We start from the raw sequence: 15,186 nt of genomic DNA, 5'->3' as shown, positions 1-15,186 counted from the left end.
AGCGGTATCTCCATCTCCTCACCGTGGAAGGGGCAGGTGGGTGCCCAGAGACACGGGATAGGAACCAGGAACAGTTCAGAAGGAAAGCACCGAGAAATCCTTTTTTCCTCATGCCTTTTCTTTAGCCCTCCTTCCACCTCCACCGAAGGCATTTATCTCTAGCTCAAGGCTAAACCCCATACCTTCCCTTTCTCTTTACAGTGTTGAATATAAATATAGAGGATGCAATGCAATCTACAGAGGAAAATAAATGTTTTGTGGGGTTTTTCTTACCGAGTGGAAAATCATTACCGAACTAATACAGCTCCACCTACAGCTGATAACTGAATTTTTGCCGTGCCTGAACACAGAGTGCCTGCCTGGGCTCGTCAGGAGCACATTTAGGATTAGGATATCCTATTAGGAGTGTATCATCCCAGTGAAGGAGGGCTCCAGCTGCAAGGAGGTCATCACTCTGCAAATTGGTTCTTACATTTTTAAGTTCAATCTTCCTTTCAAAGACAAGAATCAGGGAAACTTGAATGAATACCACACTATGCTACCTTTGGTGTTTCATATCACAACTGTTTCTGCCTTCTTAACAGAAACAGAACAGCCTGCATGCCAGAAAGCCAGTTCTATCTTAAACTATTAATAACACCCAACTAATTACAGAGTCCAGTCTGGGGAACACAAAGGGCAGCATTTGCTATTAATAATGTGGTAGGCAAAGCCTACGCCTGCTTTCATCTTGATATGAACAGAAGAAACCGAAGTTGAGGCCTCACCTGCAACTTCAGGACCAACTTTACAGTACTGGCTGTCAAAGACAAGGCTGGGGCTCTGAAAGCGTTAAGAGGAGAAGGAAGGGATGAGATCTGAACACACCAGAACACCGGCACAACTTTTTGAAAAGGAATTTTAACCTTTATTCACAGGTAAAGCAGGCTGCTATTTTTAGCAGCAAATGCAGCCAGGATCTAGAACAAAGTACAACAAAGAAACAGAGATGGACAACAGCAATGTACTGTCTTGTCATGCAATATCACAGCATGAGCCTGTCTATGTCAATCAAGGATAATTCTCCTCACCCCCTGACCAGACACGTACACCTAAGCTGCCTTTCCCTCTTTTACCAGAAGAGGATTTAAAATCTAGACCTCTTCTGTACAGTAACAACACAGGCAAACATGAAAGACTGGATACTCCCAACTTTCCTTCTCCCCCTGTATCAACCCAAATGAAAAGTCTCAGGGAACATGTGCTTCCCATTATACCAGGCCATGGGACAGAAAAAAAGGATTTAGAAGCCCACCCTCTGCTTGCAGAAACAGAATACAAAACACCAGTTCTAAAAAAAAAAAATAATAAAAAGAAATAATATTAAAATCTGAGGTTCATCCTGAAGGAACCATTTAGCCACATCAGTGCTCTGCAGTCTGCAACACGCTTCTGAGTCAAAATGGACCTGAGATGACTCTGCTGCAGCATGGGATTATGTAAACACGTCCACCAGCACTGCCGGCTCCGAAGCCTGGTTTTCTAAAATGAAAGCCTTGCTGCCTCCCCCACTCCTCCCTGGTATTCATAGGATACATGGAATTTCTACAGACTATTCAGGATCAGATCTGGAAAGCACAAGCATGTTGGCTATTTATTAACATCTCAGCAGCTACCACCACACCTAAAATTACGTGGCCCTCAGGAACTGGGGGTTGTGTACTGCAGCCTAGAAAAGCCCTGCTGGTATTAGGGAAGTCTTGCTTCACTGAAGTTGTGATCTTTCTACCTTAGAGAAACCAGCTGAAACGCTTGAACCAGCTAAAGAGAACAACAAAACTGGGAAGAATCATGTAATACCTGTATAAACAGAAAAACACCCCAAACTGACCTTCAGGTTATATTCTCTTAGATAAGACTGTATATCATACAGTGATGCTACATGAGTTTTCACGAAGATCTGCTGAAATACATCAAACAAGAAACAGTATGATCTCAGAACAAGCTGGAGTATAGAATTTGCAAAAATCTTCCAAAGGGAGATGATCAATTCTTCATAATCAGAAAGCCATCTACATAAAAAGAAAAAAAAAACCAAAAGCAGTGGGTAAATTTTGTGTGTAAATGCTCAAACTGAAATAAAAGGAACATCAGCAGTTTTAGTACCCCAGAAAACGACTAGAAGCTATAATAATTTTGCTGCTTACCACAGAAATACACAGAAGAGCGAGGTGCCCTAGCTTCAAGAACCACATGAAAGAAATGACTACAATGAAATATATATTTATGCAACAAACCATATCTGGTGGTATTTTTTTTTTAATTAATTCAATTAATTCAAAATTAGGTTATCAAATCATTATTTAGAAGTATGTAGAATCTATGCATTTTGTGATGTTTCTCAAAGCACTGTTTTAGTTATGCTTTGATAAGACCCCCTCTTCACTGGTCTGTTTCTAAATTTTTATTCTGCAAATTATTCATTTCACAGAAGGCTACCAAATACGGACATTTTGTATTGATGAAATTTAAGGAAACCTCCATTCTTGATGCTGCACTGAATAACTTTCATAGCATCACAAGTCCTGTTAAATGCTGCCTACCATTAGGTTTAGAAAAGAGAAAAAGGTTAAGTGCATTGTTCAGGTAAATATGACAGCAGCTCACTAATGAGAATAAAAGGACTTTCCAGTCCAAAACCAAACTTCCCATTTCTAATGAAGTTACTCCTTCAAAATGAACAAATACAAAAGATCTATAAATATTCAGATGTCCAACTGTGGGTTTAGTCAGCCAAAGAAAAAAAAAAGCAAAATTATATCGTGTTTTACTTTAAAGCTGAATTTAAGTTGTTATACATTAAATACTATCTAATAGAGCTTGACATAAAAGTATTATCTGTACAACTCTGGATGTTTCATCAGCTTGCAAGAACATAAGTCTCCGAGGTGGTACTTCTCAGTGGACACTTAACCCTTCAGGGAAGTTTGAAGCTATACACATACCAGAATTAGTATAGATGAGCTTTTCTTAAAACATATTGCATACTTGTTTCTTACGAGAATTCTTTTTCCCCAGTACTTACTAATTACTTGGCTATTTCACAGCTCCCTCATGATGAACGTGAAAATGGTTATAGATCATCACCTCTTTAGCAAAGCAACAGAAAAAAAATACCATCATAGGAACAATTATGAATATAAAGCCCAGATACCATTTAAAACCAAACAAACAAGCAAGTAAGCAAATCACTTGACAAGGAAAGGACAACACATGTGAGGCTGCTAAAACCTTACTTTGAAGTGTACTTTGAAAATACTTTGAAGTGTAAGGTTTTTTTTTAATGAGTTTATGTCTGTATCTGCAGTCCTGCAGAAGTTAGTCAGTAGATTAATATGAAAACTTTTATTTTTTAAATTTTATTTTGATTCAGAGAGGCATCTGTAAAAGCTCACAGGTCAGTCAAACTATCAAACTTATGTTACACTAATCCTCTCAAATGGAACTGAGCCAAACACGCATATTGGTTGAGATTCTTTCATGGTCTTCATCACTACAGGAGGTATAACCTTATGCTGTATGTAAAATCTTATCCTACGTCTGTGTGTGTTTAACGTAATCTACAGTCAGTCTTTCTGAAGGACTTTTCTGGTCACTGGTATTCCTTCCCAGAACAAGGACTGAGACAAATGGACTATTAGCATTTATTTAATGCATCTAGGGAAGCTTCCTAACCCAGGCTTCTGCTCTACTCCTATTACAGTTCTACTATGTAATGCACAGCAATTCTGTTCAATGTAAGGCTGTGTTATGGTTTACTGGTGCACTATAGTAACGCACGCATAGGCAGCTGACCAGGAGAATTTAGTCTGATAAGCAACATCCAATGAATACATTTATCTATATCTGGATACATAATAAATACTACTTATCTTGGAATAGGTGGCATCAATTAAAACCAAACTCCTTCACATCCTTGAAACAGAAGCTTCGAGACCAAAATCGGAGCATTAAGAATTTGGTGCAGTTTTGGGAAGAAATACTACAGAAGAATAAATATCGTACAAATGGACAGATTGCGTTTGTGGGCAAAAGTGGAACACTGCTAAAAATGTTCAGGACAGTGTGGGAAACCTGGTAGTGGCTCTGCTAGCAGCCTTAAGGCAAGCAGAATACCAGGCTTAGTAGGAGACTGAAACAAGCGCCAACCCAAGGATGTCTCCTACAGGAGAATATACATACACCCCTTGAATTCTGGGCTGTGGTTTTAGCATGTTCAGCTTGCTGCAACTTTCTGCAGCATCCAGTGCTGTGTCATCACGCAAGAGGTCCTTTAACGTGAAAAAACTAAAACACATACAATCTTACTGTGTCAGATTTCTAGTTCAGAACAGAATCTCATAGATCTGACAGAAATCATCAGTTTTTAAACCAAAATTGAACTTACGCTCCAATTTCTGTATGAATGGCTACACAACAACTGACCATTAGGTGTCACCTTCGTCCAGAATATGTGTGATGATGGCGTTCTCCACTATAATAAAACAGTTTGCACAATAAAATCCCCAGAACACCAATTTTTATAGAGTGTGTGGAGCTAGCAAGCTAATCTGTTTACAGATGTTTTGCAAAACCGCAAACAATCCTCAGAAATGATTGCTTCAGTGGATTAATTCAGGTACTTGTTGCAGAGCTTTATACTAAGGTACTTACTAATCTAGTCAGGCTATACAGCTACACAAATTCAAGTGGTTTTACTTCAATGTATTTCTGTAGGCTAGAATACTCACTTATTTACGTTGCTTTTCCCCACTCACAACTGGGGGTCGATTTCCTTAAAATTACAGAGGTCCTTTGCACAATTGAATTGATGGACAAGCCACTTAGGATACCTTTGTTATTTTTCCTCACCTCTAGCAAAGCATCCACAATTCTATCTCTGTATGAATAAAAGAAATAACTGTTTACATCACATTTTGTGCAACACATTTAGTTACCATGGATAGTGGATCCATTACAAATCAGGGCAGAAATGAAATTCAAATACTGGCACCTGCTAGCCTCTGGATGAATTTCTTGAAGTTTCTTCATTAATTTGGTAAAGCTGCTCAAGTTCAATGTATTAGGAGAAATAAAGGCATCATATGAATTAGTGGAGAAAGGAGCTGATGTTTTGTGTAGGAAATTTTCTCTAGCACCCTACAGTTGCATCAAAATAAGCAAAAAGTGAATGGGTTAAGTACTTTACAAGTAATACAATGTATCTTCACTACAACAAACATAACTGTTATGGAAAAAGAAAAAAAAATGACAGATACAGATTCAGATCAATAAGTTATTGCAATACAGCCAGTCATATTATCCAACCTGTTAATTAGAAATAAAACTACTATATGCATTTATGTGTAACTGACATTTTTCCTGCTACATTAAATTAGATACAATTTATGTTTCCCAGAGGATGAACATGTTTAAAGTTAAATCCCCAAAGGCAGCATGTCTATGTAGTTTATGAGAGCAACACCAGCAATTATTAACTTTGCCTTATCCTCCAAGGACCAACCTGAGCAAATACAAAAAAAAAAAAAAAAAGTATTTATACATATGATGTTTCTTTAGATTTATATTTAAAACTCAGGAGTTTCTCTTAAAATATCCCAAAATCTTTCCTGTGTAAAAATCACAAAACATTCACATAAAAAAAGTAGTAAAAATGGAAACTCCAAAGAGGAGAAAAGCAAGATGAAAAATCTAGTGCAAATGGCTAGGTTCCCAACTGGCTTAGGATTAAGAAAAAAAGATGGAATATCACAATTTGATGCAGGGTCAAATAAATGGTACTCTCACTCTTCAGCAGCATGCCAGAAATTTATTACTGACACATAACATGTTTCCCTATCCTTACATCATTCTAACTAAATGTAACGTGTTACAGAACAAGAAGTTTTAAGGCTCTTATTTTGCCATATAAAGGAGCCTTAGTAATAATTATTTACCTCTTGATTAACTCGAAGCAAAACATGTATTGAATCTTCAGTAGATGATTTCAGACCAGGGCACTTTGTTTCTGAAGGTGCTTGTGTAGAGCAAGAAGTTTTTGAAGAAGTTATGGGAAGGAGATTCATTTTCTCAGAAGCAGAGGTGGCATCAGGTGCTTTCACAGGATTAGAGGCTGAAGCAAGCGTTTTATCTTCATCATTTCTTTGACTGTTACCAACAGGTTGGATTTCGTGCCAAACCTTATTTGTAAGTATTTGGGAAACTAGAGATTTGTTCTCCGATGAATTATTTAAAAGTTCAACACTGATTGTTTTTCCTTTTATTTTTTTCTGGTTCATTTCCTCTACAGCTAACTTTGCTTTATTAGTCTCTTTAAAGCGAAGAAAAGCATATCTAAGACAGAAAATAACAAAAAAAAAAAAAAGGAAACTAAGTAAAACACAAATTACTATCAGTAAGAACACATGACAGTTCTCATCTTTCAAGTATCAACTGTATCTCAATTAAACTCAATAGAAAGTTTCAGACTGCTTAAGTTCTCATAAGATGAGAAGCTGTCTGGAATGACAAGTTTTTGTCAACCTCTCTCTATCAACATTAATTACTGATTCGTTAATTTATTTTCATTTTGTTTGACTCCCTCCCCTCTCCCATAATTCACTTTGACAGCAAAAAAATCTGAAACAAGTAAAACTTATATGAATATACCTGTGGCTACCGGAATCCGCACAGGTAAGAATGTCAGAAATCTGATACTTCTGGAAATGCGATCTTAAGTCGCCCTACAAAATAGAAGCGTATTTTGGTTGCAAATGCATAGTATGAAAGAATTCAGAAAAGAGGCAAGGCATTAATACTACTATGTAAATAAGAACAGGCATACCTCTGACACTGAGGAACTTAGGCCACCAACACGAATAAAAGAACACTCATTTCCATTCTCCATTATCTTCGCTTCTAGTAATAAATGTAAGAAAGCAAGTGTTACTATTCTTGTTTCAGTTCAAGCTAACATCTTCTCTGTAGATTTCAGAAAACATAGATAGAAAACCTTTAAAAAACCTAAGAGAATAAAGAGTATCTTCTAACAAAACATGAGTGTCCCGAGTTTGTGAAATCTCTTTTCCCTGTGTATTTCCTGAGGTTTGAAGAAGCACAACCAGAGAGAACACTGGTCTGAACTAACAGGTACCAGGGCTAAAGCGTGGGTAGCATACTCTGTGAGTCCCCACCATGGAGCACACAAGCTCTGCGCTTTCGACACACTGAGACTTCCAACCATACCCATCACTGGGACACAAGTTTCCAAACACTGACTGTTCCCAGTTAAGTCTTAAGAAGCCAGTATGGGGAAGAACCAGAAAGAGGAGGAAGAAAAAAAAAAAGAAAAAGTGACTTTCAGTTACATGATTTACTAAATTGTTTAACCACTGTAGGTAAAGTTTTCGAGGAAAAACATGGATGAAAACAGCTGAATAGCTGTACAAGCATTCACTGCAAGTCAATGAAAAAATAAGTCTGAAAACCCAGCTAGCAGTTTTCCAAGTTTACTTATGCTTGTAGAAGGAAAAGAATACTCAAATAATAAACAAACACCATTATTAGGGATGGCAGCTTAAAGCACATGACCTCACCTCTTAAATCAACCGTGTCTTGTTTTACTTGTTGATTTTTCGTTTCTCCAGATATTACTGAAAAATCTGCTACCATCAAGTCCTCTTTAGCATCAAACCAATATTCATTCCCTTCTTCATTTTTCACACAGCCTTGACAGTTGAAATAAATTTCAGTGTGTTAAAATTCAGACCATGGTATGTCATATGAATGAATATAAAATTTCTGTGTGCTTAAGACGATTCCAGCTACCTACATGATTTGGTACTACATTATGAAGAGGTGACACATGCTAGTTTTCATTTCTGATTTAAGCAGCAAATTTTTGAGATATGATAGGGCTGATATAACATTAAGCAGTCCTTCACAGAAAGGAAAGCTGAGTATCCACATATGTGTTTTACATATGGTTAAGTTTTTTTCCAACAACTTAACAAATAATATAGTATTTGTACTAGGAGCAGATCTCTTACCATGTTCCACATCCTGATCTTTATGTTGTTCTTCAAATGTCTTGGAGGAAGTAGAGTCACTTGGCTGACCGCCATCAGTTAAACATACAGTCTGTGGATTGTCCTATAAAAACGTTTCAGTTATGCCATAGCACTTGCACCTGATTATACATTATTTTTCTGAGCTTCAGAACATTAAATGATTAAACAGGTGAATTTTAAGAAGTTAACCTACTGATTATCTTCAAGAAGCTCCAAGTTATTTTATTTTGAAAGGACGATAAAAATTTTGGTCACATCAGCTGCATTTGCAATTACTGGCAGAGAATCCTAGTTTGAGCGCTGAAGACAGTGATTGTATTTGCCTGTATCTAGGAGAAGACTAGGCTTCACAACATAACATCTAGGAAATTCAGTAATGAAGAAGTACCTACCATGTTGACAGAAATTTTCCTTTCTTGTAGTTTTGGTGCTTCAGAGTCAGCTTTTCTTGTGCCTGAAACAGAACTAAAACGGATCCAAGAATTTTATACAAGATAATGGCACAACAATTTTAATTCTACAATGATAACGAGTACTCTGAAACACTGATTTAAATATGTGCAAAACCTCACAGTAAAATAAATAAAATGTGCTTAATAAACCTTAGCTTAAAATAGGAACCAAGGCTTTTTGATACCTGTATTTTATAAAAGCATTGGTTGCAACCTGAAACATAAAGCTATGCTCTAGGTTTATGTTAGGTTGTTTTTCCTTTATACCTAGATGGCTTTCTGTGTGATGTTTCAATGTATGTCTTCACAATTTGAAATCTCTGTGCAATTTTTGATTAATTTTGCTAGTGCTTAACAAGAAACTTGAAAAAGACATCTAGTTGTTTACCTGATACAGTAAAAACTCACTGCCAAATTTGTTTTAATCTCCACTTACATAAAGTAACTTGACATGGTTCTTCAACATGCAGTAGCATACATCTGCCTGAAACATGAAGTTATTTTTCCTATCATTCTTCACAACTGAATGACAATCTTAGCAGAACAGCTACTTATATGCATTATCTTTGTTGGCAACAACATCTTTTTTTGGGGGTGGGTTTTTTTGGTTTGTTTGGGTTTTTTATTTGTTTGTATTCTTTTGAGACAGATAGCATTAAGATTAGAGACAAAAATTTTAGTCGTGGAAGTCATGAACCAGGAAAATCACCTGTAGACTGAAAACTTGTGCTATAAAGACAGTAAAAATACAACTCCATAGTTTGCATATTAGAGCACTACAGAGTAAAAATTTCCTTAAAATAAAAATCACTGTACCCAAAGTGCTATGCCAGTCTTTCAGTTAAACAATTTGGAGCAACAAGATACATCCTGAAATAAAGACATTCTATTTTCAACTCAATTCTCATTTATTTTGAACTTTGGTAAATACAACAAATGAGGACTACTTACTTATAGCAAAGGTCCTCTCTGAACAACTGTCAAAAAAGAAAAGATTTGTCTTAATTTTCTGAAGAAAACAATTTATATTAAAACCAAAAAGCAATTAAGAAATTACCTTGCACGGGACGTAAGAAGAGGTGATTGGGAACAACTTCATCTCAACTGATAACGGTGGAAGCGCATTTAAAGGTACACCCATTTTTATTTTCATTCTCATACTGTTGTAATTCTTTTTTAGCTCTTCCAAAACCAACGTGAGAGATGAACCTAATTCAGTATTTCTATTACATCTGTTAAAATACATATAAGAAAATAAGATCAACTTAGACATTTAATTTATTTTACTGCTTCCAGAATTGGCCGTTTTACAGTGTTTCAGGATTCCTCCACATCGCACAGGAACAGGAGCTCACTCTTCATGCACGCAGTAGCTCTCTGGAGCTGTACCCTGCTTCACAGCATTACTAGGTGCTCTCTTGAACCCCCTTCCAAAGCTATGGAGCAGACACTACAGTAATGAGGTTTTATACATATCTGTGGCACAGTAAACCATTCCAGGGCATGACTTCTTGATTGAATTCCAGGTTCGTTACAGGGCATATGCTTTATCAGTTAGAGACTCTGCAATCGCCACCCCCTTCCTGCCTCACCTCTCAACAATTGTGCACCTCCTCTCTTTCTCCTTTACAGCCTCCTTCCCAGCTCCCCCTCTATGCATCTTAAACAGATTCTCTGTACTATTCCTTCTGTACTTTTCCTCCTGTACAGAAAGACATTCCTGGAAACAAACTGGGTTTTGCTGGGTCTGCGAGTACTACAGACAATTTTAGGCTGGAAATAAGACTTGGCAGTTAGAAGAACATAAACTTTTTTGGACAACAGTGCTAACTATAAACACTATTACAAGCTATGGATAGAATACATCAGTAGTATTTAGCAATTAATGCCTTTTAACCAAGTTATCGATTTCATTTAAAAGGACATTAAAGTACATGCCTGCTAAAACATGTGTTTTCCTCCAAAGCCAGTTTGTAAATCTTCAAGCAGTGCTGATAGCACATCTGATAATGAGCGTTAAGAATCTGCAACTCTGCTTCAATCGCTCTCTGCAGTATTTTTCGACAGTAGCTTGATGCAGAATTCTCCAAAGCTTGTTTGTCAAGGTGTACCTGCCTTTAAAATAATAATAATGAACAAAATCTTGAAGCCCTTGAACATTCATTATGTTTTATTTTGAAACAAGTAGCTTTTCAGAAGCTATTTCTGATACAATTTAAGGGGAAAAAAAAAAAAAATGAAATCAGCTCTTCCTATTTACTACACAGAAAAAAACAGTGTCTTACAGTAGCTTTCACATTTTAATCAGCCTTAACTGAGAGATGGAAACTCCATAAGCACCATAATAATTTCTATTCAAAAAGTGTGATTGTAAGAACAAAAAGAAACTTAGCAACTCTGCTGATATACAGACACAATTATTTTGTTTCCATAATCACAGAATCTTAAGCTGGAAGGGATCTCTGGAGGTCTGCAGTACAAACCTCTGTTCAAAGCAGGGCTAACTTCAAAATTACCTTGGGGTCTTATCCAGTCCAGCTTTGTTGTTGGATTTGGGGTTTTCTTGTTTGTTTTAAATCTCCAAGAAAGAAGACAGTACCACCTCTCCAACACTGTTCCACTACTACTCTCACTGTAAGAAACTTTTTCTTAACACCCACTTAGAATTCCCCTCGCTGTAACTGCTGGCTCTTGCCCTTTCAAAATGCACCACTGCAAAGAATTTAACTCCATCTTCTGGGAAATCCACCACCTGATTGCCAAGAACTGCAGGGAGGTTCCCCACCTCCCCAACTTCTCCTTCTCTGGACTGACCAAACCCAGTTCCCTCAGCTCTCCCCACACATCAGGTGCTCCACCAGCTCCCCTCACCATCTCCATGGTCCTCTGGCAGACTTTCCCCAGTTTGCCAACCTCTTTCACTACAAGGCCCACAGTTGGAGATACCTTTCTAGATACAACCTCACGAGCACCAAACTGTTAATGAACACTTCCCTCTACCTGCTGGCTGCACTCTTGCTAACGCAGCCCCAAGATGCGGCTTCCCTTCTTCACCATATGGGAGCACTGCTGACTTACAATCAACTTGTTCTTGGCCAGTCTGCAACTGCAGATCAAGACTGTTCTGGTCTTTGTTCAACTTCAGCTTGTTCTTGTCCAGGTCCCTCTAAAAGGCAGCCCTACCCAGCATAGGAGCCACTGCCCAGCAATCTTTAAGTACCATCAGTTTTTCTAAGTCACTGACAACCTTTCAATGATGAAAAAGATCTTATCCAGCATCTAGAATACCAAACCAAGAACAATTAATGACCCACCTGTCAGTGCTTATCTTTAAATTGCTGCTACAAATCTCATTCTTTGATTTCTGCTGTTCCTAAACAGAAAACATTTTAAAAAGTTACAAATTTCTGAGCAACTTTAAGTTAAAAAAAGGTCTGTATCTCAACATTGTTTGGTTGTTGGTTGTTTTTTTTAATTACCTGAATTTTTGAACTTCTTTCAGCTGTTGCAGTATTGCCATCTGAGTGTTCTTCCGGTGCATCAGTAAGCTGTGACTGAACTTCCTCTGTACTACCAACTCCATATGACCAGTCTGTATTGCAATCAACGTCCGCACAGGTTTCACGGCACCATCCCATGGGTCGAGATTTGTTCATCATTGTTATCTCTGTATTAACAGCCCTGGACGAGATGCAAACTTGAGCACTGGTGCTTCTGCTTGTTGTAAAGCAAGCTCTAAAATCAGAACTTGCATCAACAGCCTGGTTAACCATAGAGTCACAGGCAACGTTTTTAAAGGTTTCATGATGCTCCAACTCTGAGTTCAGACGGCTGGTATTTCCATGGGAGGATTTATCTGCAACTTCCACCCCCAAAAAGGGACTCTTGCTAGTGAGAATTTCAGAGAATGGAAATTGGGTTTCAGCATCCTTTGCAGCGCAGTCAGTGCAGCTGGCACCATGCGCATGCACACCAGATTCTTCACAACTGTAGAAACTGGAGTCCCCTGCACGTTTGCAAAACTGCATGGCTTTTGCAGGGGCCCTTTCCCTTTGCGACAGTAAAGGATTGTCTTGCTTCACTGAGATGCTATGAATGTGTCCACCATTCTTTTCAGATACTTCTTCACTTGCAGCTGTTTCAGGTGGCAGCATGCTGTCAATCAGTTGGACGTTTTTTACCTCTCCATCTTCTAAACTGTCACATACAAGCAGATTTGGACAGACCCTTTCTTTACTCCCACAAGAATGACTTTCGTGTATACTTCCACAGACAACACTATGATACTCTGTTTGCTCTTCCTGATGATCACAAGTCATACCATTGCAATCTGGCAGAGACAGAGAGTCCTGAAGCAGGTGGGGAAGCTCTGGCATAGCTGCTTCTGAGCAGGTTTGGTCACCTACCCCGTACTCAAAAGCAGGAGAACAACATTCTGACACATCAACGAGATTTTGTTCCTTTGCGACTCCACCCCCTGGAACTTCATGAACTGGATCCATCAGCTTTAAGGTTTTGATTTGTATAGTTTCCCTTTGCTCTGAAAGCTCACTTGAGCTATTCCTATTATCAAAATTTTGCTCATGAGCACTGAGATACTCCAGCTGTGAATCTTCACCTAAATGGCTTTGTCTGCAATCATCACACACCCCACAATTAGAGTGCGTATTGTCACATGCCCTTCCCAACATATCAGCTTCTTTCTTGCTTTCATCTACCCATGCACAGCGAATTCTTGTTCTCTTTTTATTATACATTTCAATATCTGCATCTAAAGATGAATTTAAATAAGGTAAGCTTTCCTCTGACAACTTTAATTCTGAAACATTGACACAACGTGCCTGGCCGAAACCAGAGTGATTAGCTCTTGCTGCAATGTCTCTGACAAGTGTGTGCTCAGCTGCTTCTTCAGAAGAAAAAAGATGTGAGGTATGATTGAAGCATCTTTTGCTTTTAACATCACTGTTCTTTTCAAATTCCATGGTACAAACACTTAGGTCCTCCTCCTCTGAAGTAATTCGCAACTCACTTTCACTGCAACCTCTCAAAGTCATCAGCTTGTCTCTTCCTATCAGTTTCTCACCTTAATAAAAATTAAGAGAAGTTTGAGATACTCCATGGTATACAAGAGAACATTACTGTTTAAAAAAATATTAAATTATCCATCTTATTTTTATCTACTGCATGCTATTATAGAAGTGTTGTGGTACCTCAAACCAGGACAAGCTAGGAATTATACGATACATTCACAAAGAAACCCTAAGAGCTCGCAGAAGGCTGTTAAAAGAATTTGCCATTCTTGCTTGTGCGAATTGAGTAAAAGCATCCTCAGAGACCAATCAATCCTATTTTCTTACACTCTTGGACCAAGTTTCCATCCTCTTACCACCGAAACATTCCTTGCCTGAATCATCAGAATCCCTGTTGAACCAGAAAACGTAAGTCATAAAGGAAAACAGGAAGATGGTTTCTTGGATCACAGAGCTTCTTTTAGCAACAGAAGAAAGCTGGACAATACACCAAACCAAAGCAATACACCTGCTCTGGACTTCTGACAAACCACGTTTCATAGCAAACATGAACGAAATACAGAGAAAAAGCATGTAGGGATGGAAGACACTCTTTGCGAAGCTTGTTTCTTACAAATAGTTGACAATTCTTCTCTGCCTTCCTCCAGCTTATAAGAGAGATAGATACGAATGTTAGACGTATTTCTCAGCTACGTAGGCTTAGGCTTTCTAAACTACTTAAATGAAATACAACAATTTTATCTTATAGTCACCAGTCTCTAACCCATCTATAATGTTATGTAAAGCACAGCAAATCACAATCCTGTCTGTAACTCTTTGCCCTGTGATGGCATGCAGACCAACCAACAGGCCCATAAGCTGGATTTTACACGCTTCTAAAGACCCAAGTCGCTGGTTCATTCTCCAGAGGAGGTTTCCAGCATGGTGAAACACAGTCCATAAGGAACCAAGTGACGTATTGCAGCAAGACACAGGCTGCTGGGGGAGGATGAGGGGAGACTGGAAATTCAAGCCTGTTTCTTGGCTACTGCTTTGTCTACCCCAGATATACAGCGCAACCCACTGGATCTGCACAGGAAGGTTTGCAGAATGGACCCCAAAGAGATAACTTCGTAATAGCCCTTCCTCACAGGGAAAACAGCTTGTCTCTTGAATCTGCATCCACCGATTCTCCTCCACTAAGGATCATCATTAAAATGACACCATTTAAAGTCACTTAATAAAAATAATTTAAATCATTTAACATGTCATCAATAGAAATCAGTCACCCTCCAAAAAAAAAACCCCACCATGATTTCATTAAGCACTTTGAGTTACCTGACCCACAAATGTTAGCTTTCTTATTACACTGACTTTACCTTTATCTCCTAACTGAAGTCTTGAGCAATTATAGCTGTGAAACTAAAAATCTTGCTGTAACACTGCCAAAGCACATCTCAGATGCCTACACGAAATTACAACATATTATCACACAGAAGTGACTTTGCCCCCTCCCCCACTTTTTTTTCCCGTAAGAACAAGTTAGGAAAAAAGAACCACAATAGCTCTAGGTATGCCCTAGATAAATAACAATAACCTTGTAGTTACTACTAACGACGCTGCTGAGCCCGCGAGGGG

At 38.2% G+C, this 15,186-nt stretch overlaps 1 protein-coding gene across 1 annotated transcript in view; it reads right to left on the bottom strand.

Moving 5' to 3' along the window:
- Positions 1-4,466: 4,466 nt before the first annotated feature.
- Positions 4,467-15,186, bottom strand: part of RBM44 (RNA binding motif protein 44) — a 12,024-nt gene continuing 1,304 nt past the window's right edge. Inside the window, exons 2-16 of the mRNA XM_009887589.1 lie at positions 13,926-13,960; positions 12,019-13,622; positions 11,854-11,912; positions 10,478-10,654; positions 9,597-9,771; positions 9,491-9,516; positions 8,480-8,552; positions 8,067-8,169; positions 7,614-7,745; positions 6,863-6,936; positions 6,688-6,761; positions 5,976-6,372; positions 5,033-5,178; positions 4,797-4,918; positions 4,467-4,513 (exon numbers count right to left, since the gene is read on the bottom strand). Coding sequence (XP_009885891.1) covers positions 4,467-4,513; positions 4,797-4,918; positions 5,033-5,178; positions 5,976-6,372; positions 6,688-6,761; positions 6,863-6,936; positions 7,614-7,745; positions 8,067-8,169; positions 8,480-8,552; positions 9,491-9,516; positions 9,597-9,771; positions 10,478-10,654; positions 11,854-11,912; positions 12,019-13,622; positions 13,926-13,960 — 3,244 coding nt within the window. The remainder of the gene's footprint in view (positions 4,514-4,796; positions 4,919-5,032; positions 5,179-5,975; positions 6,373-6,687; positions 6,762-6,862; positions 6,937-7,613; positions 7,746-8,066; positions 8,170-8,479; positions 8,553-9,490; positions 9,517-9,596; positions 9,772-10,477; positions 10,655-11,853; positions 11,913-12,018; positions 13,623-13,925; positions 13,961-15,186) is intronic.

The sequence above is a fragment of the Charadrius vociferus genome, unplaced genomic scaffold (assembly GCF_000708025.1).
Source record: "Charadrius vociferus isolate BGI_N301 unplaced genomic scaffold, ASM70802v2 scaffold136, whole genome shotgun sequence".
In the NCBI taxonomy this organism is placed as follows: Eukaryota; Metazoa; Chordata; class Aves; order Charadriiformes; family Charadriidae; genus Charadrius; species Charadrius vociferus.
Note: the sequence above shows the minus strand (reverse complement) of the source record. Positions and strands in the feature narration are given on the sequence as shown.